This window comes from Mustela putorius, unplaced genomic scaffold (genome assembly GCF_011764305.1).
Source record: "Mustela putorius furo isolate JIRA1106 unplaced genomic scaffold, ASM1176430v1.1 tig00000095_pilon_pilon_pilon, whole genome shotgun sequence".
NCBI classification, from domain to species: Eukaryota; Metazoa; Chordata; class Mammalia; order Carnivora; family Mustelidae; genus Mustela; species Mustela putorius.
In genome coordinates this window covers 5,207,381-5,234,828 of record NW_025421280.1, presented here as the reverse complement: position 1 = coordinate 5,234,828, position 27,448 = coordinate 5,207,381, and the positions used below count along the sequence as shown (strand labels likewise).

Genomic DNA, 27,448 nt, shown 5'->3' with positions numbered 1-27,448 from the left:
CTGTCTCCAATTTTTTTAAACTAAACTGAGGACTTCACCTCAGGACGACAGTATCTAACTAGAGTCGGTAAACTTGTTTTGCTCTGTTTTGTTTAGACCTTACAGCAAATACCAGTTTTCCATTTATAACAAGGAAGTGAGGTTCCCTTTTAATACAAATTTGTTTAAGTATCACAAAAGGATACCCTGTGGCTTAAAACTTCAGTGAAGTTCTTGACCTGGGTCATGGCCTCATCCCGTTGCTTTTGCCCTGGCTCTGTGTTTATAAACCAAGGATCCCCAGTTCCTCTCACAGCCTGGGTGCAGGGAGAGCCCTGCGAGCCCATAGGCAAGGGAGCTGCAATCAGAGAGAGCTAAAACCCCGAGCAAACATCCTCCAGACTGCCTCCGATGGAGACCTGAACAGAAGCAAATATTCAGTGAGGCCAGACTGCTTGCTTCCGTCCAATGAATGAACTCATGCCCAGAACCATCTCCTAAATTGCACTTTCCAAATGCAGAACCATGGCCCAGGAGGGGAAATCCATCTGATGGAGCCATCTCACCTGAGATGAGACGGCTCGTGCTGGGTCAAAAGTGATTGCTTCCGTTCTCCTCATGGCCTCCTTGCTTTGCCACAGCAACTGCATTTGTGTAAAATGTAGTTAATTAAGAAACTGTGATCAGATTTCATAATACCTCAAACACAGCCATCTTCACGTGCCCTCACTCACCCACAAATGTGCCCTTGTGCTCCAGAAATGCTGAGCCACCAAGAGAGAACACAGCATTCTAGTTCACACCTCTGGGTTGTGCACAGTGTGACCTCCACTGAGATTACTCATCTCCACTTTGCTTCCTTTGCAAACCACTATTCATCCTTCAGCACTTATCCCTGACATCACTTTTCTGACCTCTACGCAGCTCTGAAGAAACTTTACTTTGGCTAATTCTGCCTCTTTCTAGCTGGGTAAGCATGGACAAGTTATGTAACGTTCCTTTGCTCCGATTTCCTTCTCCCTAAAATGGGCTCATAACTTTGCTCACATCCCAGAATTGTTACAAGGATTAAATTATAGAATCAATACAATTCAATGAGCTCATTGCCCGGCTGACAGTAAGTGTTCAATAGGTGTTGTGATTTTGAAGTCTTATTTATTTTATCATGGTACCACATTGATTGATTAAACTATATTTCATTAACCTGAGCGCTCTTAGACTTCAGTTATAGACTGAAATTAATTCAGTTTGTCCTTAGCCCCAGCATAGTACAGAAATGCAGTACATTCATGTTTAAATGAATTACATCAGGATGAGGTCAACTGATGCTTCCTTGTATATTAATAATTAAAAGCTAACATTTGTATCAGGCACTGATCTTGGGCTTTATGTGTATCAATTTCTTCAATTCTACCATCTTTTAATCTAAGTCCTATTTTAGAGATTAAAATAACTGAGGCAGAATCATGCTTTTCCCAAGATCATAGAATAGTGTCAGGATTTAAAGCAAGGGAATCAGACTCCAAAGATTTCGCTTTTAACAACCGCACTTAAATGATTTGCTGCCCAGGAAATTTGCATAATGGGTATACATCTCCATGCGTATGTGTAATAGATTGTTTTTCATTTATTGCAGATGATAAACTTTTTGTTAAAACTCACATTGTCACCACCATTTGCATCAAAACCATGACTTAAATATATATAACTCTGGTTTATGCCATTTGTTAGTTACGAAGGCACCAGTCAAAGTGACTTGAGCAAAACAAGAAGGTCTGTGGTTTGCTACTGAGTAGTCCAAATACCAAGTTAGGCATATCTGGACTCAGGCCATCAAGCAGAGCTCAAGACTTGGGTTCTTGGTCATCACCTCTTAGCTGTGATTTCCTGTGTGTTCAAACAGAACCATTTTGGCGGAGCGGGTGGTTCCTGAACATGTCAGATTTATCACTTACCAGTTTAACGAGCTTATGGCAAAGAGACCTTCTTTCAGAGCCAACGTCTCACTACCCAGTCTTGGGTAGTTTCATTCACATCTGAACCAAGCACTGCGGCAGAGGGGGAGGGATATGCAAAGAGGTTGGGACTAGGTCTCATGCCCACATGCATTGGGAGAATGAAAGAAGCTTGTTTCCCCAAAGGTAAACTCAATTAATAAATTAAGGGGGAAATGAAATTATTGCTGGAGAGGTCAAAATAGTAGACAAGAGCAATACTGGTTTCAGGTTGTTTTATTTGTCCATGAGGCCTGCTTCTTGGGTAATTTACCGGACAACAGTTTTAGCAATGAGTATAAATAAGACTACATTTAATTTTTTAAAGATTTTCTTTCTTTATTTGACAGAAAGAGACACAGCTAGAGAGGGAACTGAAGCAGGGAGAATGGGAGAGAGAGAAGCAGGCTTCCCATGGGGCAAGGAGCCCAATATGGGGCTCAATCCCAGGACCCCAGGATCATGACCTGAGCCAAAGGCAGATGCCCAATGAATGAGCCACACAGGCACCCCTAAATTCAATTTTTTAATTTAATTTTTGAGTATCAGTTATTTTTTTTCAACTACCAAGCAGTAGGAGTTGACCCATGTATCTATAGTATTCAGGCTATTTAGGCCCTTGGTCTAAATTACATTCTAGGAAGGGCTGTTGATTGCCTTATAGTTTTATATCAACTATATTCCATAGCATCATGCATCTCAGAATTAACTGATATTAGGATATATGTGTATTATGGATTTATATACTCAATACACTTTAACTTTCTGAATATAAGAGGAACATGGTTTAAGAAAGGTTGCATAATGAGATTCATAATTGAAAGGAAGTACTTTTGGTATATTCCTTCCCATAGAAAGAGGCTCTTACAACCTAACAAAATCCTATGATACAAAGCAGTATGCCTTTGCTCAGAATTTCATGTGAAGCTGTGTTGCCCTGGTGATTGTTTTTTCTTTGAGAAAAGTTGTCATCTCAGAAAGTGAAATGAAAATGGTTTTTGAGCTTGGCACTTGGGTTAGAGCCAACTTAAGAAATCCAGAGCATAAAGTAAAAAATTTTCTTTAGACCTGTCTTCTCCCTAAATCATATCAATTCAAAAATATTTTCAGGCTCTGTCCCCATGGCTTGGACTCAGGTAGAGACAGATTTCAGCTTGCTTCAGGTAAGACAGAAAATGATTTTAAACCAGCAAATAAATAAATATTAGAAGTTTCTTTAGGTGCTATTTTCCCCCTATTTTGATGGCTAATTTTCAGCCCTCTCCCAATTTCTTTCTTGTGCTATAGCAAGCTTCAGAAAAAAAATTCACAATGAGAGCAATTTCTAAATGCTCTCTTCTTCTTGCCCAAATCATAGCAGAGACATCTAAATGAATCTTAATAGTTTAGTAAAATTGAATGTAGCTTCTCTAGACCATAATAGTTAGTATTACTCCATTGTGAGCTTGTCTGGATTGTAATTAAGAAAACTCAACATCGCCACTGACACTGAAGTGCTCTGGGAAAATGCCTAATTTACATTGAGCCATGCCAACTCTCTATCCTCAGCATCTGGTGCCTTGTGAAAGATAATGTGATTGTACATGCAAAATAGGAAGACACATAATGAGGACAGAAAGCCACTCTCAGGATTGTCTATAGGTCAATCGAATTTCTGAATTTTAATGCCAAAAAAAAAAAAAAATCATTCAGCTGTTGTGAATATCTAGTACTATGTGGATAGAAATGACAGAGAGTTGGCTTTGGTACAAAGAAGCCACCAGATTCATCCATTCATCCATCCATCCATCCATTCATTCATTTAGACCACAAATATTTATTAAAGACCTTTAGTGTTACTTAGGATTGTGTTAGGAAGCAAGTAACAGATGTCCAATTGGAGTAGCTTGAATAATATGCATTAATTTTTCTTATATAACAAGAAATCTAGAGGCATTGGGTAGTAATATTGGTTCGTTAATGACATAAGTGCCAGCATTGCAGCACCCTTCCTGCTATGATAACCATCGAAGTCGCAACTGCCATATAAGTGTTCAAGACAGAAAGTGGAAGGATTGAGGACGGGTCAGCAGTGTCTTCGTGGAGTCAAGGATGACCTCAGTCATATGTCTAATAGTTAGCAGGCTAATTAATCCAGGAAAGCCTCAGGTGGAATAGTAAACTCGATTCCATGTGACCTTTCATCATGGAAGGTTCCAAAGGGCAGCATGTCCCAAGCACAAGCACTTTCAAGCCTCTTCCTATGTCATGTTGGCTAATCTCTAATTGGCCAAAAATAATCAAATGACCAGACCCAGATAGAAGGCCTGGGGATAAACCATAAGAGACACTTAACTATAGGAAACCAACTGAGGGTTGCTGGAGGGGAGGTGGGTAGAGGAATGGTAACTGGGGGATGGGCATTAAGAAGGGCACATGATGTGATGCGCACTGGGTGTCATATGCAACTGATGAGTCACTGAACTCTACCTCTGAAGCTAATAATGCACTATATGCTAATTAAATGAATTTAAAATAAAAAGAAAAGAAGGGCTGGGGAAATAGATACCACTTCTTCTTTGAAAAGGTTTTTATTCAATTCCAGTTAGTTAACATATAATGATAACGTTAATTTCATGCGTTTGGTCATGTAGTGATTCAGCACTTCCATACCTCATGGGGGGCTCATCACAAGTGCTCTCCTTTCCCCAACACCTATTACACCCCTCCCCCCTATCCTGCCCTTGATAGGAAGAGATCAACATCACATTGCAAAGGACTGCACAAAGACAAAGATTCTTTGGCCATTTCTACAAGCAGAAAAGGGTATTTTTTTTTTTTTTTAATTTGACAGAGATCACAAGTAGGCAGAGAGGCAGACAGAGAGAGGGGAGGAAGCAGGCTCCCCACTGAGCAGAGAGTCCGATGCGGGGCTCGATCCCAGGACCCCGGGATTACAACCCCAACGGAAGGCAGAGGTCTTAGCCCACTGAGCCACCCAGGCACCCCCAGAAAAGGGGATATCACTATTACCGGACATAAAGAGATGATCAATACGAAAACTAAAAATGAATCAGCATTACCAAATCACGATTGCTATTACCTTGAGATGTTTCAAACCACCACAACCATTACAACCATCCCCACCTCCTTCCCAGATTCTCAGCCCTCAGATTGAATTTTCGGGTTTACATTCTACTTCCAGTTTAGCTAAATTTACCGCTTTTCAAGTCAGAAGAGAAGGGGATATACAGCTCGAGGCAGAACAACTTAATTCTGAACTTTTTGCCCATCACTGCACCTGAAACATTGTTGTATTTATATTACTGGTTTCCTTTGATTTTTCGGCTTTCCTGATGCTATCATTAACATGAACAAAACAAATTGCAAAGCGCAAATATTGTGAGTTTTCTTTTCCCATGTGTGTTGGCAGTTTCTAAAAGCTTATTCTGGATGTTTAAATAAAGTGTCTGATTCTTTTTTAATCACAATATAATTGACATACAATACCTTATTAGATTCAGGTGTATATCATAGTGATTTTGTATTCTTATACATTATAAAGTGATCCTCATAATTAAATCTAGTTACCATCTGTCACCATACAAAATTGTGACATTACTGACTATATTTCCTATGCTGTACCTTGCATCCCTGTGACTTTATTCTATGACTAGAAGTTTATACTGCTTAATTCCCTATACCCATTTTGCACCCCCTCCCCAAGTAACAAACAGTGTGTTTCCTGTTTCTAGGAGTCTGTTTCTGTTTTGTGGTGTTGGTTGATTTTGTTTTTTAGATTTCAGATACAAGTAAAATCATACAGTATTTCTTTCTCTATCTGACTTATTTCCCTTAGCATAGTAGCCTTTATGTCTATCTGTGTAATTGTCAATGACAAGACTTCATTCTTTTTTATGACTAATATTCCATAGTATACTTGCCATATCTTCTTTATTCATTTATCTAGCCATAAACTTTTAAGTTGCTTTTATAACTTGGCTCTTGTAAACTGCTCCAATGAACATAGGGGTACATATCTCTGTTCAAATTGGTGTTTTCTTTTTTCTTTTCAAATAAACACCCAGAAGTAGAATTGCAGAATCATATGATAGTTCTAATTTTTATGCAATCTCCATACTGTTTTTCTTAATGGTTGCACCAATTTACATTCCCATCAACAGTACACCAAGGTACTTTTTCTCCAAATCCTCACCAATATGTGTTATTTCTTGTCTTTTGAAACTAGCCATTCTTGCTAGTCTAAGGTGACATCTCCCTGTGGTTTTGATCTGCATTTCCCTGATGACTAATGATGTTCATCACCCTTTCATGTGCCTGTTTGCTCTCTGTAGTCTTCTTTGGAAAAATATCTACTCAAGCTCTCGGCTCACTTTTTTTAAAATTTTTTTTTGGGGGGTGATATTAGGTTGTGTACATTCTCTGTATCTTGGATATTAATCTCTACTGAATGTATAAATTGCCAGTATCTTCTCTCACTCAGTAGGTTACCATTTGTTTTGTTGATGGTTTTCTTTGCCATGTGAAAGATTTTTGTCCAATGTAATCCCATTTGTTAATTTTAGCTTGTAGTTGTCCTTGCCTGAGGAGACTGGAATTTATTGGCATTTATTGCCCATTATCTTCTAGGATTTTTATAGTTTCAGATCTTACATTCAAGGCTTTAATCCCTCTTGAATTATTTTTATGTATGGTATAAGGCAGTGTCCAGTTTCCTTCTTTTTCATGTAGTTGCTCCAGTTTTCTCAACACCATTTGTTGAAGAGACTGCTTTTTCCCCATTGTAGATTCTCACCTCCTTTGTCATAGATTAATTGACCATATATTTGTGAGTTTATATATGGAGACTTTATTCTGTTCTAATGCATGCTAGTACCATATTGTTTTGATTACCATCACTTTGCAGTGTAGTTTGAAATCAGGGTACATGATGTCTCCAGCTTTGTTCTTCTTTCTCAAGATGAATTTGGCTATTCTGGTCTTTTTGTGTGTCCATACAAATTTCAAGATTATTTGTTCTTGCTCCGTGAAAATTGCCATTGGTATTTTGATGTGGAGAGCATTAAATCTGTAGAATGCTTTGATTAGTGTGGACCTTTTAACAGCATTAATTCTTCCCATCTGTGACCACGATAGTATTCTTTACCAGGTAGTATCCTCAGTTCTAAGTTTTTCCCTTTCAGCACTTTAAATGTACCATGCCAGTCTCTTCTGGCCTGAAAATTTCTCCTGAAAATTCAACTGACAGTCTTACGGGCTTTTCCTTATCTGTGACTATTTGTTTTATTCTTTTAAAGAAGCTTAGGATTCTTCCTTTATCTTTAACTTCTGTCATTTTTATTATAGTGTGTCTTGGTGTGGATCTCTTTGGGTTTTCTTGTTTGGAACTCTGTACTTCTTGAGCCTGGATATCCGTTTCCTAGGCCAGGTTAGAAATATTTCAGCCAGTATTTCTTCAAACAAGTTTTCTGCCTTATTTCTCCTTTTCTTTTCATCTGGGACACCTATAAAGTGAATGTTAATACCCCTGATGTTTTCCCAGACATTCCTTAAATTAACTTGACTTTTTTTTTTAAGTTTTTTTTTCAAGTAAGGTTTTTGTTTTTTGGGGTTTTTTTAAGATTTTATTTATTTATTAGAGAGACGGAGAGAGAGCACAAGCAGGCAGAGCAGAAGCAGGCTCCCCACTGAGCAGGCAGCCCGATGCCGAGCTCGATCCCAGGACCCTGAGGTCATGACCTGAGCTGAAGGCAGAGGCTTTAACCCACTGAGCCACCCAGGCACCCCCTAACTTCTCTTTTTAAAACTCTTTTTTCTTTCTGCTATTATGATTGGATGATTTGTATTGTCCTGTCTTCCAGATTGCTGATCCATTCTTCTTGTCATTTAATCTGCTGTTAATTCTCCCTAGAATATTTTTTTATTTCAGTTACTGTACTCTTCAACTCTGACTAGTTCTGTCATATTTTTTTTAACTCTTCGTTGAACTTCTTCACAAAGAGTGTCCCGCCACTCTTTGGTGAATTCGGTGAACATCTTTATGACCATCACTTTGAACTTCCTATCAGGTGAATTATTTATCTCTATTTCATTATGGTTTTCTTCTGGAGTTTTATCTTGTTCTTTCATTTGAAACATACTTCCCTGTCTCCTCCTTTTGTTTGACTTGTTGTATTTGATCCTATGAATTGGGTGGTACTACTACCTCTCCCTGTCGGGAAAGAGTTCCCTGGTGTAGGAACCTCCATATCTAGCTTGCATACGCTGGTCTTTGATAGACCTGCTGGAGCTGGGACAGGTGTGGGTCAGGGGCAAGGTGCACCACACCAGAGCCACCATGGTAGGACACCTGAAGTTGATGTGGGTGTGGATCAGGGTTCTGGGGCACATTGCAGTGGAACCACTTTAGTAGAACATTTGGAGACAGAACAAGGGTGGGTCAGGGGATTCCTGGGACCCACCGCATCAGTGCCACCTTGGTGGAATAGTGAGAGATGAGGTGAGCTGAGGGCTTGGAGCTCTCTGGGTTGCCCTAGAAGGCTGGCTAGGGTGCCAACACCCTTGCTATCAAGGCAGAGGGAAATGTAGGAAATTGCTAGTGCCTCCCCCTCCTGAGGGAGCTCTAATATTTCCCACCTTTTAGCAATCTAAGCTTAGTAAATGGATTTCCTTCACTTGTAGTCTACTTTGCCTTTAAGCTACTGTTTTTGTTTTTGTTTATGTTTCCTTGCTTTTTTTCCACTGTTTTCCAGGACAAGCAAGTTGGTGCACTGGCCTCTCGATGATATCCTTTCCTACTAGATATCATCACACTGGGGGTGGGATTCCCATCATTACCATCTCTCCGTCTACCCTACCCTTCTTTATGCGGTCCCCCTATTGTTTGTTGTACAGAAACTGTTCCTAATTGCTATATGTGTGGATGTAGATTTGGTGGCTCCATGGGACAAAGTGAATTCAGGGTCCTCCTCTGCCACCATCACACACACAGTATCTAACTGTTCAATATTATTAAAAGTAAATATTTAGAAATGAGGACCTTATGACATTTCTTTTTCTTTTTTTTTTTTTAATTTATTTTCAGCTTAACAGTATTCATTGTTTTTGCACCACACCCAGTGCTCCATGCAATCCGTGCCCTCTCCAATACCCACCACCTGGTTCCCCCAACCTCCCACCCCCCGCCCCTTCAAAACCCTCAGATTGTTTTTCAGAGTCCATAGTCTCTCATGGTTCACCTCCCCTTCCAATTTCCCTCAAATCCCTTCTCCTCTCCATCTCCCCTTGTCCTCCATGCTATTTGTTATGCTCCACAAATAAGTGAAACCATATAATTGACTCTCTCTGCTTCCCTTATTTCACTCAGCATAATCTCTTCCAGTCCTGTCCATGTTGCTACAAAAGTTGGGTATTCATCCTTTCTGATGGAGGCATAATACTTCATAGTGTATATGGACCACATCTTCCTTATCCATTCGTCCATTGAAGGGCATCTTGCTTCTTTCCACAGTTTGGTGACCGTGGCCATTGCTGCTATAAACACTGGGGTACAGATGGCCCTTCTTTTCACGACATTTGTATCTTTGGGGTAAATACCCAGTAGTGAAATTGCGGGGTTATAGGGAAGCTCTATTTTTAATTTCTTGAGGAATCTCCACACTGTTTTCCAAATTGGCTGCACCAACTTGCATTCCCACCAATAGAGTAAGAGGGTTCCCCTTTCTCCACATCCTCTCCAACACATGTTGTTTCTTGTTTTGCTAATTTTGGCCATTCTAACTGGTGTAAGGTGGTATCTCAATGTGGTTTTAATTTGAATCTCCCTGATGGCTAGTGATGATGAACATTTCTTCAGGTGTGATAGCCATCTGTATATCTTCATTGGAGAAGTGTCTGTTCATATCTTCTGCCCATTTTTTAATATGATTGTCTGTTTTGTGTGTGTTGAGTTTGAGGAGTTCTTTATAGGTCCTGAATATCAACCTTTTGTCTGTACTGTCATTTGTAAATATCTTCTCCCATTCCGTGGGTTGCCTCTTTGTTTTGTTGACTATTTCCTTTGCTGTGCAGAAGCTTTTGATCTTGATGAAGTCCCAAAGTTCATCTTGCTTTTGTTTCCTTATGACATTTCTTATTTCCTCTTCTACTTAAAAACACATGTGAAAGCTCTAGCATGCTTTTATGTAACTCAGACTGCCTATATTAAATGGTGCTAAGCATTCAGCAGATAGTCTATAAATATTTTCTGATAAGGAAAGCTAAATTCTTCCAAACTATTCAGGCATTTCCACAAAAACAACCATGATAGTTGATAGTTGTGTGGTATTCTGTAGGGGAAAATAAAAACACTTGATTGTTATTTTCCACTTCTCAAAGGGCTGGCAAGACAATGTATATGCTTACCGAGGTTTGGGGCAGTTCTGCCAAATACAAAAATAACCAGTTATAAAATGATTTTGCCATTTCAAACACATACAGAGGAATCAGATTAGATCAAGAGTGTTCTATGATCAAGGTTTACACATTTCATCCTCACATGAAAGTTAGGTTATATTTTCTGAAGCTAAATTAATTATAATAAACCTGAAGGTATCAAAGTCTCCCACAGAGGCTGTATGAGCATAATCTCATTAGAGCGTAATGTTCTCTTATGTTATCATACATCTATGAGACAGGCGTATAAAGCATTGAGAGCCACAGGCTTTTTATCCAAGACTCACCCCTCCCAAGATTTCCATGTTCTCAGTTGTAATTTACTCAACCACCATGACATCCTAATAAAATAAGAGAAACAGGGTGTCTTGTTCAATTCCCCAAGATTTGGCTTCTCAGGCGATAGGTGAGTTCAGGGTTAGAGATGCCTCTCTCTTACTTGCTATCAATTTTATAGATCTGAAGAGGCTTAAGAGGTTTTATGTGCCCTGGTTCTTTCTCTCTTGTCTAAAGTCTCCATCAGTGCCAAGAGCATCTCACTGGGAGTTTGAACTTTCCTTTAATCTAATCCATTTAGAAAATGACTCACAATTTATTGAATAAAGTAGAGAAAATTGATACCTTTTCATTAGGCTGACAAAGTCTTTTTCACTGTTGGCATCTGAAATGTGTTTTCTATTTAAATTTTATTTATATCAATCTTCTCTAGTGAGAACAAGATTAAAATGAAAGATCTTACAATCAGTGTACAACTTTCCCATTACTGCCAAGATTTTGAGCCCTAGTTTTGCAAAGGAGCTTGAGGCCAAGAATTTTCTGGAAATAATTTAATATCTGGGATTAGTTGCAAAGTGAAATTAACTGAAAGTGATATTTTAATGTATCAATAACAATAAAAGTGATTACTTTACATATGAAAAGAAGAAAATGGACTTAACTGACATTATTTGATTATGGTAAATCTGTAGCAATTTTAGCAAAGACTATGTTATAGAATTTAATAATAACTTCACAAAGTACTTTTTCAAATTGGAAAAACACTTGTGTATAAATATATTCCTCCAGTGAGCCATTTCCAAATTGTAAGAACACAGAGAGCTAGCACTCAAAAGATATACACATGTGCATGTGGCTTAAATGTTGCTTATAAGGGGCGCCTGGGTGGTGCAGTAGGTTGAACATCCAACTCTTGGTTCTTCTCAGGTTATGATCTCAAGGTCATGAGACTGACCCTCACATTAGGCTCTGGGCTCAGCAGAGAGTCTCTTGCTCACTCTCCCTCTGTCTGCCCCACCCCTCCCACCCCACTCTCTCTCTAAATAAATAAGTAAATTTTTATTTAAAAACTTGCTTATAAATGTCTTTATTTATTTAATATGTTTTTTATATGTGTCCAGACCCTGCTCCTGTCTAGGCTTTTTTTTTTTTTTTCAGCGTAACAGTATTCATTGTTTTTGCACCACACCCAGTGCTCCATGCAATCCGTGCCCTCTCCAATACCCACCACCTGGTTCCCCCAACCTCCCATCCCCCGCCCCTTCAAAATCCTCAGATTGTTTTTCAGAGTCCATAGCCTCTCATGGTTCACCTCCCCTTCCAATTTCCCTCAACTCTCTTCTCCTCTCCATCTCCCCTTGACCTCCATGATATTTGTTATGCTCCACAAATAAGTGAAACCATATGATAATTGACTCTCTCTGCTTCCCTTATTTCACTCAGCATAATCTCTTCCAGTCCCGTCCATGTTGCTACAAAAGCTGGGTATTCCTCCTTTCTGATGGAGGCATAATACTTTATAGTGTATATGGACCACATCTTCCTTATCCATTCGTCCATTGAAGGGCATCTTGGTTCTTTCCGTTTGGCGACCGTGGCCATTGCTGCTATAAACATTGGGGTACAGATGGCCCTTCTTTTCACTACATCTGTATCTTTGGGGTAATTTAATTTTTTTAAGATTTTATTTATTTATTTGACAGACAGAGATCACAAGTAGTCAGAGAGGCAGGCAGAGAGAGAGGAGGAAGCAGGGTCCCTGCTGCACAGAGCCCAATGCAGGGCTCAATCCCAGGACCCTGAGATCATGACCTGAGCCCAAGGCAGAGACTCTAACCTACCGAGCCACCCAGGTGCCCCTAAATATTTTGTTTTGAAATCTCACTTTCCTTCTGATTTAAAAAATAGAGATTTTGGAGTTCTTCTCTATATCCATATCCAGTTAACAGTGCCTCTCCTCAATCTGTTGCCATGGATGTAAATGGACCACATAGAAGTAGCAGCCACCAGGAAGTCAAATTTCAAAGGACAAGCACAAATGCATGTTTTATTCTGAAATAGCAAGATTCTCCATGCTGAGTTTGCTAACCCTATGATGCACATGTAGAGTAAGTACGTCCCATTCAGCAGGGACTTCCAAGAAAAAACAGTTTACACTAAGGAATGTAATATTCTTCTGGCCCTTGTGTGTGTTTGGCTTAGAGCCTTCACTCTGTTTGACCTCATGATAGTCCCCTCCGGTATTTCAGCCCTTTTGGTTAGATTTCCTGGAGGATAAATTAGTCACCAAGAAATTGAGATTTTGTTGTTGTTGTTGTTGTTGTTTCACTATGTTAGGTCTATTCTACAAAGAGTCAACGTGGAATATGAAGACTGGGAGCAGGCTGGGTTCCCCAGCTGGCTAAGACCATGTTTCTGTACCCCCAAACAAAATCTATGCTTTCACGCAAATCATTAAAAATTCTAACCAGTGTTTTGGAAACTGTGCAGAGAAATGGGTGCTTCTGGTGAGAAATAGCGGTTATGAACAGTTTCTTGACAGTTTATATATCACAAATGCTAAACATTTTTGTTTTTTTTTTACCTTTTCACTCAGAAATACCACTTCTTAGAATTTACCCTGGAGAAATAATTAAATACATTTGCAATGGTATATGCACAAGGTGTTAATATAAGCATTTTTACTAATAGCAAACAACTAGCAACAAAAAAGACAAATTTCCAACACCAAGGGACTGGTTAAATAAAATGCACCTTAATAGGGGATGTGATATAGGCTTTAAGGTAATGATTCATTTCATTTATTTAGAGATGTGCAAAAATATTTATGATTCCATGGTAGATTTTTTTTTTTAGATTATTTATTTGACACAGAGAGAGAGAGAGATCACAAGTAGGCAGAGAGGCAGGCAGGTAAGGGGGAAGCAGGACTCCCACTGAGCAGAAGGCCTGATGTGGGGCTCGATCCCAGGACCCTGAGATCATAACCTGAGCCGAAAGCAGAGGCTTTAACCCACTGAGCCACCCAGGTGCCCCTCCATGGTAGATTTTAAAGAAGGGTAGCAAATGGTCTGTGTGGAATGGTCTTACTTACATAAAAAATATTGTATATGTTAGTGTATACATTTTTTTCAACTATTTAAAAATATATATATTGATGATCTCCTATATGACAGCACCCTTCTAGCCACTTAAGAATATAAAGTCCAAACCTTCAGGGAACTTAGAGCCAAGTGGGAAGAAAGGACAAATATCCAGGTACACTGAAAATGGTGTGTGGATTCAGAATGTAGCACATATTATGAGGAAAATCAAAGCAGGCTATAAGGGGAAAGTGTCAGGGTCAGGTGGCTATGGCTTATTTTTGATAAATTTTCAAGAAGGGACACTCTAGAATAAAACAAAACAAAACAGTTGAATTGAGGCTCAATTGATGTCAATTCTGGATGAACATGTCCAGGACAGAGGGTGAGCCAAATCAGAAAAGAAATTTACGTGTTTGCAAAAGAGCTAGAGGGGGTAGAGCAATTGCTGGAGGGTGAAGATGGAGCTGGTAGAAAAAAAAAATGGATGGAGAGATAGGATGAACCAAGTAACATGGCTCTTTGAAGGCTAGAGTAAGGAGTATAGAATTTATTCCATGTGCTAAATTGGAGAGTTTTAAGCAGAGGATTGATATCAAATGATTTGCATTTTAAAGATCACTCTGAATGCTGTGTCAAGAATAATTAGAGAAAAAGACTGGAAAATCCATAGCCAAATGTAGTAGTCTACTTCTGCTTAATGTGACTACATTTACTTTCCTTTTGCTAAATGTATGCTTTGAATTTTGGAAAAGAGTAGATATTACTTTTAAAATTAATAAGGATAACCAAAGGTTTCTCTGGTTGGCAAAAACCAGAGCATCAGAATGCAAGGGTCTCAACAAATTTACAAATCCCACTCTATCATAAACTATGGGGTTGCTCTTGAATGTTTTAATCACAGAATGTTAAACTTGAGAATCCAGGAGTGTTCAATAGGAAATTTATTTAATAATCATGATTCTTGATGTTTCTTCTTAAACATAGATTTAAAATTATGTCTACAAAGGGAAAAATATCATTGAATTAAATTCTAAAATAAAACCACTGATTTAGTGAAATCAAGACATGCAGTGTTTAATTTATAAGTGGGCACAAGGATAGAGTTATCAGGTATTGAAAGTGCATGATAAGCCAGGGACGGCAACCTTGGTGTAGAGCACACAAAGAAGAATATTAGAATTGGCAGGAATTAAGAGTTTTCCCTTGAGTTGATAAAAACTCTGAATATTCCTTGTCACCAGAGCAGATAGCTTTTTTCAGAGCAGTAGAAACTATACCCCTGCATTCTGATAAGACAGCTTGGAACAGCCTGTGACAAGCAAAAGATTAATGTTTTGTGTCTTATCTTAAAATTCATGTGAAGTTAGACCTCATAATATATATACTTATTTGCTTTATTATGGAAACAATTTTGCTGATTACTTAGTTTTTAAATTACCTCAGCAATGAAGACTTTCTTTCATTTTTTATTTGACTGTAGTTGACTCACAATGTTACGTTAGTTTTAAGTGTACAACACAGTGATTCAAATTCTATACACTTTATGCTGTACTCAAGTGGAGCTACCATCTGTCATCTTACAATGCTATTACAGTGTCATTGCCTATATTTCCTATGCCTGTCTTTTACTTCTGTAACATTCTATACCTGGAAGCCTGTATTTCCCACTCTTCTCCACCCATTTTGCCCATCCCCCACCTCCCTTCCCTCGGGCAAACTTCAGTTTGTTTTCTGTATGTGTAGGTCTGACGCTGCCTTTTTTGTTCTTCTTTTTTGATTCAGTTGTTTTGTTTTCTAGATGCCACACATGAGTAAAATCATATGGTATTTGTCTTTCTCAGTCTAGCTTATTTTACTTAGTATAATATCCTCTAGGTCCATATATGTTGTAGCATATGTCAAGATCTTACTCTTTTATGGCTGTATAATATTCCTCTGTGTGTGTGTGTGTGCGTGTATGCGTGCACACATACCACATCATCTTTAATCACTCATCTATTGATGGACGTTTTGGCTGCTTCCGTATCTTGGTTGTTGTAAATGATGATGCCACCAATGAAACAAAAAAGCAAGCTACTAGATGAGAGAAGATATTTGCAAATGACATATCTGATAAAGGGTTAATGTCCAAAATATATTAAAAACTTATACACCTCAAGGCCAAAAAAAACCACAAAAAATCCAATTTAAAAATGGGCTGTGGACCCGAAAAGACATTTTTCCACAAAAGACACACAGATGGCCAACAGACACATGAAAAGTTGCTCAACATAAACTCAGGATCAGGGAGATGCAAGTCAAAACCACGATGAGATGCCACCTTCACCTGTCAGAATGGTTTAAACACATACACACACATGAAATAACAAGTGTTGGTGAGAATGTGGAGGAAAATGAACCATCATGCATTGTTGGTGGGAATGTAAATTAGTACAGCCACTGTGGAAAAGAGTATGGAGTTTCCTCAAAAATTTAAAAATAGAAACACCATATAATCAAATAACCCTACTATCAGGTATTTATCTAAAGCGAAAAGACTAATTGAAAAGATATAGGCACCCTTATATTTAATAAGGGCTCTTCTTACTATATCACTCTGATGATTCAAAGCAGATCCCCTCATTAGTGTCCCTAGTATCTTTCTCATGATTTGTCTGTGTGTATTATCACATTGTCACAATTAGTATTTATCTCCTACAATAGACTGTAAGCTACTTTAGGATAGGAACTGTGTCTGTTTTATATTTATTTATATCATTAACAGCAGTTAGTGAATAACTTCTGAATAAATAAAAGATAACCTTTGTCTTCAAATACCTTCAAGGAAGATAAAATTGCCCCAGTTTGAAAAGCACTGGAATAGAATTTGTAGAAGGAAAGCAATACTAATCAATCACGTCATTAGTTCCATGTATGTTTCCGAAATATATTGTAGACCCTACAAATAAACACAGTCTAGTTAGCAAAAACTGAATATATGCATCCCACAATTAGTATGAACTTCCAATAAGATAAGGCATTAACTCTCTATGAAGATCATTGGACAGATGTATATACAGGAGGATAGAGGACACATGGACAAGTAACAGAATAATTGCCACATGTTAAGTATAAAGTTTATTATGTATCATACTAAGATGCTGACCTCACTTTAAAATTTACTATTACCAGTTGTGATTTCTATTAACTGCATTTATAACTCAAGAACCTTAGAGTTGACCTGAGCAACTTTCCAAAGCAATACTACCAGTGAGTAGTGGGCTTCAGATTCAAACCCAGGTCTTTCTATCTTATATCCAAGAGCTCAGAGGTTAACTATTACATAATGTCTCTCTACCCTGGATCCTAACCTTAAATGTGGGCTCGCAGGAAAGAGAGGATTTGGAATGATTGCCAGCCACATTATTCTATGCCTTTAACTTTACTTTGATAAAGACAATAACACAGAGGGAGTCACAGGCAGGTCCTTTGAAGAAGAGCATTGTAACAGCTGTTACAACAACTTGTGCATAAAGGAAGACAAGAGAGCTGTTGCAGTCCCCTCATGGAGTTCCAGCCATTGCCTAAACTGCATGGCAGGTCGCACAAAAATGAGCTGGGAAATTTGTCTTGATTGATGTACTTATAACCTACTTCTGGGAACATGAATGAAATCGTATGCTCAGTTATTTAATTTATGCTCAAACTCTCATAAGTCATAGAAGCAAGCTGAGAGTTTGGCATAATATTGAAGAACAATGGTTCACTCTCTCACTTCGTGAGGAATTGCCTTTTCTGTTTTGCAGTGATTTTATTCTTTAGAGTAATAAAAATGATGATGCTGATGATAATAACAGCTAATATTTATTGAACATTTATTGAATGCCAGACACTCTGCTAAGTGCTTTGAATGCGCTTTCTCATGAAATCCTCCAATCCTTTCACATAAGCACTATTTTTTTCTTTTTCTCTGTTTCTTTCTTTTTTTTTTTTTTAATTCACTCATTCATAAATTCTAAACCTGTCTTGAGTTACTCTGTGCCATTCAGCGATGAATGTAGTAGGAGCCCTGCCCTCCAGGGGCACATTGTCTGGTGAATAGGCAGGTACATGAACTAATAATACTAGTCCCATGTAGTGAGGGTTACAGTAGATGTAGTTGAGTTATTAGTCATATGGTTTCCGCAGTTGTTCCTGACATTGCTTTCAGCTCTGCCCTTCTTCACAATTCTGGAGTAGGCAACCAAAATCCAGACCTAGCCCTCCTGTGTGAATGCAGCCATGCTTACATAGCATTTCAGCTGTTTGTTTCTTTCTTCTTGCATCTTGTACATCACGGCCAAATCCATCTTTCCCAACCATCCCATTAATCGTCTCTTCCCTTTGCACACAGAATCTAGAATATTCAGTGACTTATCATTCCTTGAAGGAAAACAAAACAAAACAAAAACCCAGCCTGAGCTTCATGCTTTCAAGAACCTCCACAATCTTATTAAGATTTTTCTCTTCCCACTCCCCAGGGTGAGCCTACATTTCCAGCACAATAATGTACTTACTGCCAAGGGAGTATTTTGCTCATTTATACCCCTTATAGTAATCCATGCCAAAATGCCAGTTGTGCCCATACTGAGAAACTCTGAGCTAAACTGTAAGCTCTCAGGGTGGAGACTATGTCATGGTCATTATTTGATCCATCCCACTAAATCAGGTAGTCCTTTGACTATAGAAAGTGCTCAAAGACCATTTACTGAGTCGAGACCCAAATATTGTCTATTGAAATGATAAACAGGAAAGGCACTTCTTCAGCAAACTAATGTATATTTGCTGTACTTATTAAGCCCATTGCTTACCAGTACCGTGTTCTCTTTATGTGGAAAAAGGCCTCAAAGTGAGTAACAACAACAACAATAACAAAAGGATTTCTGGTCATTTAAGATTTATCACTGATGGGTTGATTCTCTTTTGACAAGTCTCTCTTTTGGTCTGTAGCAACAGGACATGGTACAAGGGAGAAATCAAAACTTAGGATTAAAGTAGCTTTAGTGATTTTATGAATCTCTTAAGGAAAGATGAACATTCTTGAAAAAGTAGGAGACCGGATATTTTCCTAAATATGGCACATTCATAGAGCGAATTCCAGAACCCCAGGGCTAAAAAGGAGTCTCTTTTATAATCACCAGAGATAAGAGAGAGTTGGTTTTTGCAGCTGATATTTAATTAACTCAGTTCTTCTAGTGGATAAAGAGTCCTCATAGAAATTAGGAATCTATGTCACAAATTTCTTGTGGCTTCAAAAATTGTTCACTGCTGGGACTTACTACTAAAACACAATAAGTAGTAGAATCAAGCAATATGCAGCTCTGTCTAGGAAGAAACAAATGTGATGTAAACTGGCTCTTACCCTAAATATTTTTACATTAATTTTATAAGAAATTAAATGTTTTGTGTTTGCCTCAAGTGTTTTGTGTTTATATGAAATTTATTTTCAGTAATCATATACCAGAGAGAATTCATTCATTCACTCAGCAGCCAGTAAATGCTTTTAAAGAGTTCTGAGAATCCTGAACACAAAACTAGAATGAGTTTGCACATTTATGATGCAAATCATGGATTTTATCAGTAAGCAGGCCTGCATTTTATTTTTTTTTTTTTAGTTTTATTATTTATTTGACAGACAGAGATCACAAGTAGGTAGAGAGGCAGGCAGAAAGAGAGGGGGAAGCAGGGTCCCCACTCAGCAGAGAGCCCGATGCGGGGCTCTATCCCAGGACCCCGAGATCATGACCTGAGCTGAAGCAGAGGCTTTAACTCACTGAGCCACCCAAGCGCCCCCAAGCCTGCATTTTAGTCTTAATTCCTACACTTCTTATGTGTGTAAGCTGGGCAAACGTATTTAGCCCCTCTGGACTTGAGGGCACCTTCATCCATGGTTCAAAATAATACCCACCTTTAGGATTGCTATGAAAATTAGATAATAACATTTAAGGTACCTAACAGAGAAACATAGAAGAAACCATCAGGAACCTCAGTTGTCATTTTTATTACTGCACTGACCATTATAATGCAAGATATTTAGAATTATTTGTGTTTACATTTTTCTTATGAGAAAAATTATAAAAACAGGTAACATTTATGTTAGCCCACTGTGTTAAACCTCTTTAAATCATTCCTCTTCCAATAATCTGAAGGTTTTAGGTAGCTTCCAGTATGGAAGAGGGAGTAATCTATAAATCCTCCCTGGATTTTCTTGAAGTTATTGCAGGAAATATGAGTATATGGGGAAAGAAAGCTATGAAAAAAGACTGTAGTTTGACCCAAGACATGAAGTGATGTATGTTAAAATGACAATGTAATGCATAAATCAGAAGCAAAGTCAGTCTAATAGCATCTTTAGAAAAGCAACACTGGAAGAATGAACTCAATTCTGATAAACCAGAGGGTAATGTCCAAGCATCAAACCCTATTTAGGAGAAGCAAGTGTAATACGAATTTTTAGAGATTATAGGCAGGTCTGGGGATGTTTTTTATTCTTAGAAAGCCTTTCCTTTTTCCCTGTGAGTCAGTGGACCTTTATTCCCTGGAATTAAAGGTGATCTGTGGGTTATGAGATGCCTTTTTTTCCCTATTGTCTACATTGTCATTGAGAAGATATTAATGCTTAAAAGAAAGAGAAGCTCCTTTGTTAGCTTGCAACAAAGTAAGCCAGCTCTTAGAGGGCAGAGAGCAGCCTAGAGAAGAGGGAACAGTGTCCTTTTGAAGGAAGTGAAGATGCTGAAGCTGACCTTACTGGCAGTTTGTTCGTTATTTGTGTGCCTCCATGGCGGAAAAAAAAGTCACAACCGCTGTCGGGAAAGGTGGTTTCCCCTCAGAGCTCAGACCAGATGGTTTCCATTCTTGGTGTTGATTCAGGGCAGCAATCATGAGATATTAGGTGGGATTTCAGGGGACAAGTGTGGCAAATGTCACCGGCCTGTTGCTGACTAAGTGCTGGCCGAAAGGAAGCTTCGGACTGTGGTCTCTTGATAAACACTGCCAAACCCTGCCATTGATCTTATGTCACGGGAAGCCTGGCAATTTATTTTTGTCCCCTTTCAACAGTACAAGTGTTTTTCTTGCCTCCAAAATACATGCGTGTCTTATTTACTATTGTCTCTTATTAAGGCACCTATAAATATGGTCCCTTACCTATGACTGGAATGTGACCCTATTCTACACCCTCATACAGAGCCCCACTATTGAAAAGAAAAGTGCTCCTGGGGCTCCTGGGTGGCTCAGTCAGTTAAGTGTCTGACTCTTGGTTTCCGCTCAGGTCATGGTCTCACGGGTTGTGAGATCGAGCCCTGAAATGCCAACTGAATATTACCCCCACCTTAAAAGGCCACCAGAGACGTGAGTCAAAGCCAAGCAGCAAGGGTCGTTTATTGCAGGTTCGAACCTGGACCTCTGCGCTGCTCGTTGCCGATAACGCCGAGAGGTCCGGAGCTGGGTCAGTGCAGGATTTTTATAGACAGGTACAAACAAGTTTCGGGTGAGGCTGAGCTGATTGATTGACAGTTTGAACAGGCATACTTGGCGTCAGTGGATTGGGTCAGGGGACTCGCCCGCGAAAGCAGACAAAGCAATCTTACAGAAGCAGAACTGGCCGGTTAGCCCATGCATGCAAAAAAAAGCACTATCAGGATATTGAAGGCCTGGTTACTATCAAGCCAAGGCCACTTTCCCTCTAATGAGGCACTAACATAAAGACAACTGGGAGTTTCCTGGTGGAATGTTACATTCCTGCTATCAAACGTCCTTGTTAGTGAGATTTAGGTTTAGAAGAAATTTAACTTTATTTACTTTTCCTTCTACCTCCGCCTCCTTCAGTTTTTCATGGAGGGGAGGGTGACATTAGGGCTCGAGGAACTGATTTCTGTGTCCTTGGAAATTGGGCTATTGATAAGGTAACTTCTTTGTTGTAAATCTCAAGGACATTTGCAAACCAAGGGAGACTCCTACCCTGCAGGACTGTGATCTCTGCAAGTTAACTATTTATCGTTTTATGGCAGTCAGGGGTGCCTGAGGAATGCTACACATATGGAGGGGAGCGGGTGAAGAGGGGGTGCAAGGCGCCAGCTTTTGCTTTGTCCTCAGCCAGCCTCCTGCTCCTTCAGCCTCATGTTAGGCTCCGTGCTCAGCAGGAGTCTGCTTGAGATTCTCTCCCTCTGCCCCTCCCCAACTTGCACATGCATGCTGGTACTCTCTCTTTCTCCTACCCCCCCCCAATAAATAAATAAATCTTAAGAAAGAAAAGAAGAGAAGAAAAAGGAAAAGAAAAACTCATAGTCATTCTCTATCCTGCGGAAAATGTGTATCTTCTGTTGCTACTTACTCTGTGTTTTACTGAAATACCACGTTGTTTTGCATACGGATAGACTATTTACAAGATTTTATTTTCTATACTTGCGTGCTGTATTCCAATAGAGATGCATTTTATGTCGTTCAGTCTGGTCCACACATAAGGTATGAATCAAACAGAGGCAAATTACCCTTGGAAAATTCCTCAAATTGACTGAATAACAGAGTAGACATGGTTTTGCATATAATATCAAAATTTTGCAATCTGTAGGCTGGATTCCAAAGGAGGGCAAGTCCAAAGTAAGGGTAGTATAGAAAGAGGAAAACTTGAATGCAGACATGGCCGTATGGTTAAACCGTTCGCTTGTAAGTTAGCGAGGTACTCCTTCCACAGAATGCCTAACACTGGATGGCGGAAGAATTTCAATGGGTGCTCCTGCTTCACTTTGGGGAGGGAGGATGTTACTCCATTCCATTTAAATATGAATCCTCTGTGATGTTAACAGATCTCATCTGACCTCTTTGTCTTTATGAGAGGAAACATCACAGCGTGGCCTCTTCTTTGGAGGGTAAGGGGCTGAGGGGTGAATATCTACAGAACTAGGGTTCCAGTCCAGTGTGAAAACATGCCAATCAGAAAGTGCCAGAAAGAGACACGGGCAGACATTTGAGAATTTGGGATGGCAGAAATAATTCTTCACTCATTAAGGCATTAGGGAAGATTGGACCTTCTTGATTTGTGCGGAGTGATCCAGTCACTATCCTATAAAATCTTATGATCAAAAAACAAGCCTGTGCTATAAATAGATCCACTAAATTCATTGCCAGCTTCCTGTCGTGGTCATCTGTGATACTCCCCTGAAAAGTGGGGCTTTTTAATCAGAGGTTTAACTTTCCAAAGTTCCAGCCACATCAGATGAAACATCAAAAGGAAACCCAGTTCACCTCAAACATACCTTTGATTGTAAACAAGTACTTTTATTAATTTTTACTCTTAGTTTTTATTTTTCAGGTTTTCTTTCATGCTTCCAGTCATTTTGGTTTTTTCCTCAAAAGCATTAGGTTGGGGGATTAACCCTAATGCTGGGTGGATAAACTGGCCTTCCCGAGGGAATAGTTCTGTCATTCTGAAGAGCAGTTAACACTTTTGTCCCTGTCCCTAAAAAGAAATAGTACAGGTCCTTGTTTTGTAAAAACTAACATAGAAGCTCCTCCAAAAAGTATGTCTTTCCAACCATATGTTTTCATCTTTCGTTGTCTGAGGAGATTTTTGACAAAATGTTGCTTGATCAAACCAGTCAGCATAAAATTATATTTGCGATGTTGAGACTGATACATGAAAATATTACTCTTCTTCAGAGAGAATGCTTAGCCAATCATAGAAGCTTAAAGAGAAATTTGCATGCTCGAAAGGGAATTGACACTTCCAGAAGGTCACGGCCCCTGTGCCCGAGTTGTTTGGATGAATGCAAACATACTTGTTTCTGTTTCCATGCAGCTTCCATAGTGATTGGCAAATGGTGGTGTGAGATGGAGCCTTGTCTAGAAGGAGAAGAGTGTAAGACATTACCTGATAATTCCGGATGGATGTGCGCTACAGGCAATAAAATTAAGACCACAAGAGTAAGTGGATTTCTTTCAAATGTTGCATGTATGTTACCCACTGTATTGTTTGCCTTTGGGTTCTACAAACTGCCCCAGAGAAGCTTTGAACAGGAGATAAAAAAAGCCTTTCCCTGACAGAAAACATTCTTAAACATTCATATCGGTGTCCATCCATCAACAAGAAGTTGGAGATTGAACCTGACTTTTCCATACTGAGCACTTCAGTGTTTCTGTGACTGGCTCATAAATAAGGCTGGGGTGTCATAGCCAAAGGGAAGAGAGACAGTAATTATTCAAATAATTCAGCCAACAACTGTGGTGCTCAAAAGAGATTATAAAATAAAGGTCTTGCCTAACTCATCCAGATGGTTTGCTGAGAAAAACTGCATTTAAGTACAGCCATGTTCTATAGGTCTTTCAAAGATTTAGTTGATGATTTTTTTAAAGAAGTGAAAGGTTTTTGTGATGTGAATTTTCATTCCTTGTTTTCTGTGGTAAAATAAGGAGTTACCTTCAAAATACAAAACAACCTGCATAGGGAGGCCGACCAACTCATCAGAATTGGTGTTGCGATGGCAGGTTAGAGGGCCCCGGCCAGGCCAGCCATTGACCCTGTAGATATTAGATCATAGGACAATGTGGGAGTACTAAAGGGGGAGGAAGGGTTGCTTGGAGCATTTAAGACAGCATTTATTCAACATTAACAGAACAATGTTAATATTTTAACACGTGTCTATTACACATATCTGTATCATGTGACCATGAGCCCTGTTACATGTGTATGTATTTTAATGCATTGGGTATTGTTGAAAGCAAGCACGACTACTTAGAAATTCCAACATATTGAATTTGAGCCTTCCAAAAAGGGTGACTCAAATTTAAAAGGACATCCCTGATTCCCGCCCCCATATAATGACGTTATCCTTTCAAGATCTTCCTTCTCGACGTTATCCTTTCAAGAAATAAAACTGATAGTTGCAGCCTTGTGATGCAGAAAACATCATACCTTATAAAACCTGTTTTAGATATAAAAATAAATAGAGAATCTTTGCATATCAAATTTAGTTGCCAGTATTGGCCACAATAAGCAGTAAATGGTTATACCTCCTTGGCTCATGGCCAGGAGAGGTTCCTGATCATCCTACCTGTTAACATGCATTTTCGTGCACCTGAGACACTCAGCATGGATTATCATATTTCAGTTCAAAGAAACACCCTCAGGAGAGATTATTCGAAATGAACCCAGTTCATGACCTTCACCTCCAGAAACCATCTTCATTAACGGACGAAGCATGGATTTCAGGTTTCCCTTTTCAGGTTACATTTTGCCTGAAACTAATTCTACTAACCCATCTGAAGATGCTCTCACAAGTCGGTTTTCAGCTACTCTGAATCATGACCGGTACGACTGGAATTCGATCACCATTATTTCAAGCTGGTTGCTGACATGTTTTCTGCCAAATCTCTATTTCCTCTTTCAAATGATAACTGATCTCCCTTTATTGAACATAAGCCCTGATCCCATGGTTCCTCCAGACCTGAAACTTGGTAAAGAACAATAGCACAAGTCCAATTATTTCAGGATTTAAGTATGTGAAATTCCAAGGGTACCAACTAGAGGACTCTTTGGAAGACAGAATATAAATAAACAAAACACAGAAATGTTAATGCTACTTTTTATGACTGTAATTTTCTTTGATTTGGCCTCTGTAGAGTGTATTTTAAAACATATTATAAATACCTCCTAGACATTTTCTGTTCTTCCCGAAGTACAGTGCAGGTCTGTTCACAGCAATAGAGGCTGGAGAGTACTGTGTTTGCTACTGTCCTGGGTGGGATGAATGCAACCAAGACCGCTGAGTGTACAAGAGAAGTAAATCACCCACACAGTTGGTTTGAAAGCAGAGGATGTACCTGTTCTAATGTGTGCATCCATTTCAAGTGAGGAAACAAGAGACTGCTCTATAGCCGTGTGAGCAACACACCACTCAACTAATAAACGTCCACACTGTCTTTAGAGAAGGAAAAAAGGAAACACTAGGAAAATACCTTTTAACACCTTGAGAAGACCCAGACACTACTACTGACTTAGTTATTTCCTCTACTTCCTTGCAAAGAAATTCACAGTGAAATACACACTTTTAAACACAAAGGCACAATTAAGTGCAGCTAATACATAAAGGAACTTTCCCTTCTATATAAATAATGGCATGCTGACACCAGTCCTTAAATTATGTGCTCCAAAATAGGTTTTATATTAATTTTTCTAGTTTGCCCTGTTTGTTTGTCCCAGTCAGAGTAGAAATATGCCTACATACTTCAAATATTGCCTCTGGTAGTTTAACATTTAAAACAGTTCGATATTCAGATGTACTTTAATTATGAGTCATAGGCTTTCATTGTTCTGTTCTTATCTAAGAGGTAAACTTTAGGATAAAAAAAATCAAGTTCTTAAAGTAAGAAGAAAAATAAAATCAACTCTTTGGTTCTTATGTGCAAGGCTTATTCAAAGAGAGTGCTCTTAGGGGGAAAAAAAAACATAAAAGAAAAAAAAGAAGAAGAAGAAACACGCCCAGCTTGTTAATGGCAATAGAGAGTTACCTTCCTACTGTTAATTTTTTAAAATAACTCCAATATGAAGAGATTTGCAAGAATGAGTCCTGAATATCACTTTTCCTTATATAGGTTTTTTTCAAAACCTTGCTATTATGAGTTATTTCCTAAATAATCATTCCAACTCAAAATTCTCAGCAGTCTGTGAAATATAGATAAACAAAATATATTTCAAAGTGTGATCTAATTCAGAGGTTCATCATGCTCATTTTTAAGGAGGATGGAGAGTAGAAAGTCATTGTTTCATTTAAAGGACCAAATATTGCAGAATGGGAACTAGCCAGGGTAATGGGACACAATCTGAAGGAAAACCCTGGGATAATTAGATTTAGATGATAATATAACCTATAGAGGGAAGGAGAAAAGATAAGTAGAAGCCAGCATAGGCTTCCCTTTCAGGAGATTGGAAAGAATAAAACTTAGGGAAAGGGAAAGCTTCCTGAATGTCATTTTACAGAGAAAAAATAGTCACTCCTGAGAAGTTTTCCAAAATTCAGCAGGGGGTACAGTAAAGCTGGTGACAGAAACCCTCCTGGAAAGAAGTCTGGTACATCTGGGTGAAGCCTCCAGGCTAAATTTTAATCCTATTCCCACTTAACCGTCCCTTCAATTGTTTCATTAAAATTGCTTTGTTAGTAGTCTGTGGCAAGACACACCAATTCAGATATTGACAAAAAATCTTTTCTTATGGTTTTAGAAACCTATTGGTTTATTTCTTTCTTTTAAACTTATATATCCAAAACATAAGTTTGAAAGGTGGTGACACTATTGGAAAATTGGCTCTGTAGATTCTGAATTTGCCAATCTCCAAAAATTAGTTGAGCTAATTCCCTATAATAAGTATTTTATGTAATATATACAAAATAATAAGGTGTAATATGGTATAATGTGTATTTTAAAAAAAGAAATTGGGGACACTGCATCCAATGCATTCAGGAATAAATGTATACTCTGTATATTCAGGAATGATGCCTTAATTTAGAAAGCTAGACTTTTCCCTGGAGAAAATAAGTTGTTTGACAATGCTGTAATAATTCACATGTAAAAAGTGAACATTCATCATTTGGGATCATAATGAGGAAGGGAATAAAATGAGGAGAAAACTAAAGGTGCTTGGAAGGAAAAATCAGCAGATTAAAATAATAG

General features: G+C 38.7%; 1 protein-coding gene across 2 annotated transcripts in view; it reads left to right on the top strand.

Annotated features, from left to right (window-relative positions):
- Positions 1-27,448, top strand: part of TAFA1 (TAFA chemokine like family member 1) — a 509,215-nt gene that overhangs the window by 476,940 nt on the left and 4,827 nt on the right. For both annotated transcript variants that reach the window (XM_045077935.1, XM_004738326.3), the window contains exon 4: positions 23,583-23,707. In XM_045077935.1, coding sequence (XP_044933870.1) covers positions 23,583-23,707 — 125 coding nt within the window. The remainder of the gene's footprint in view (positions 1-23,582; positions 23,708-27,448) is intronic.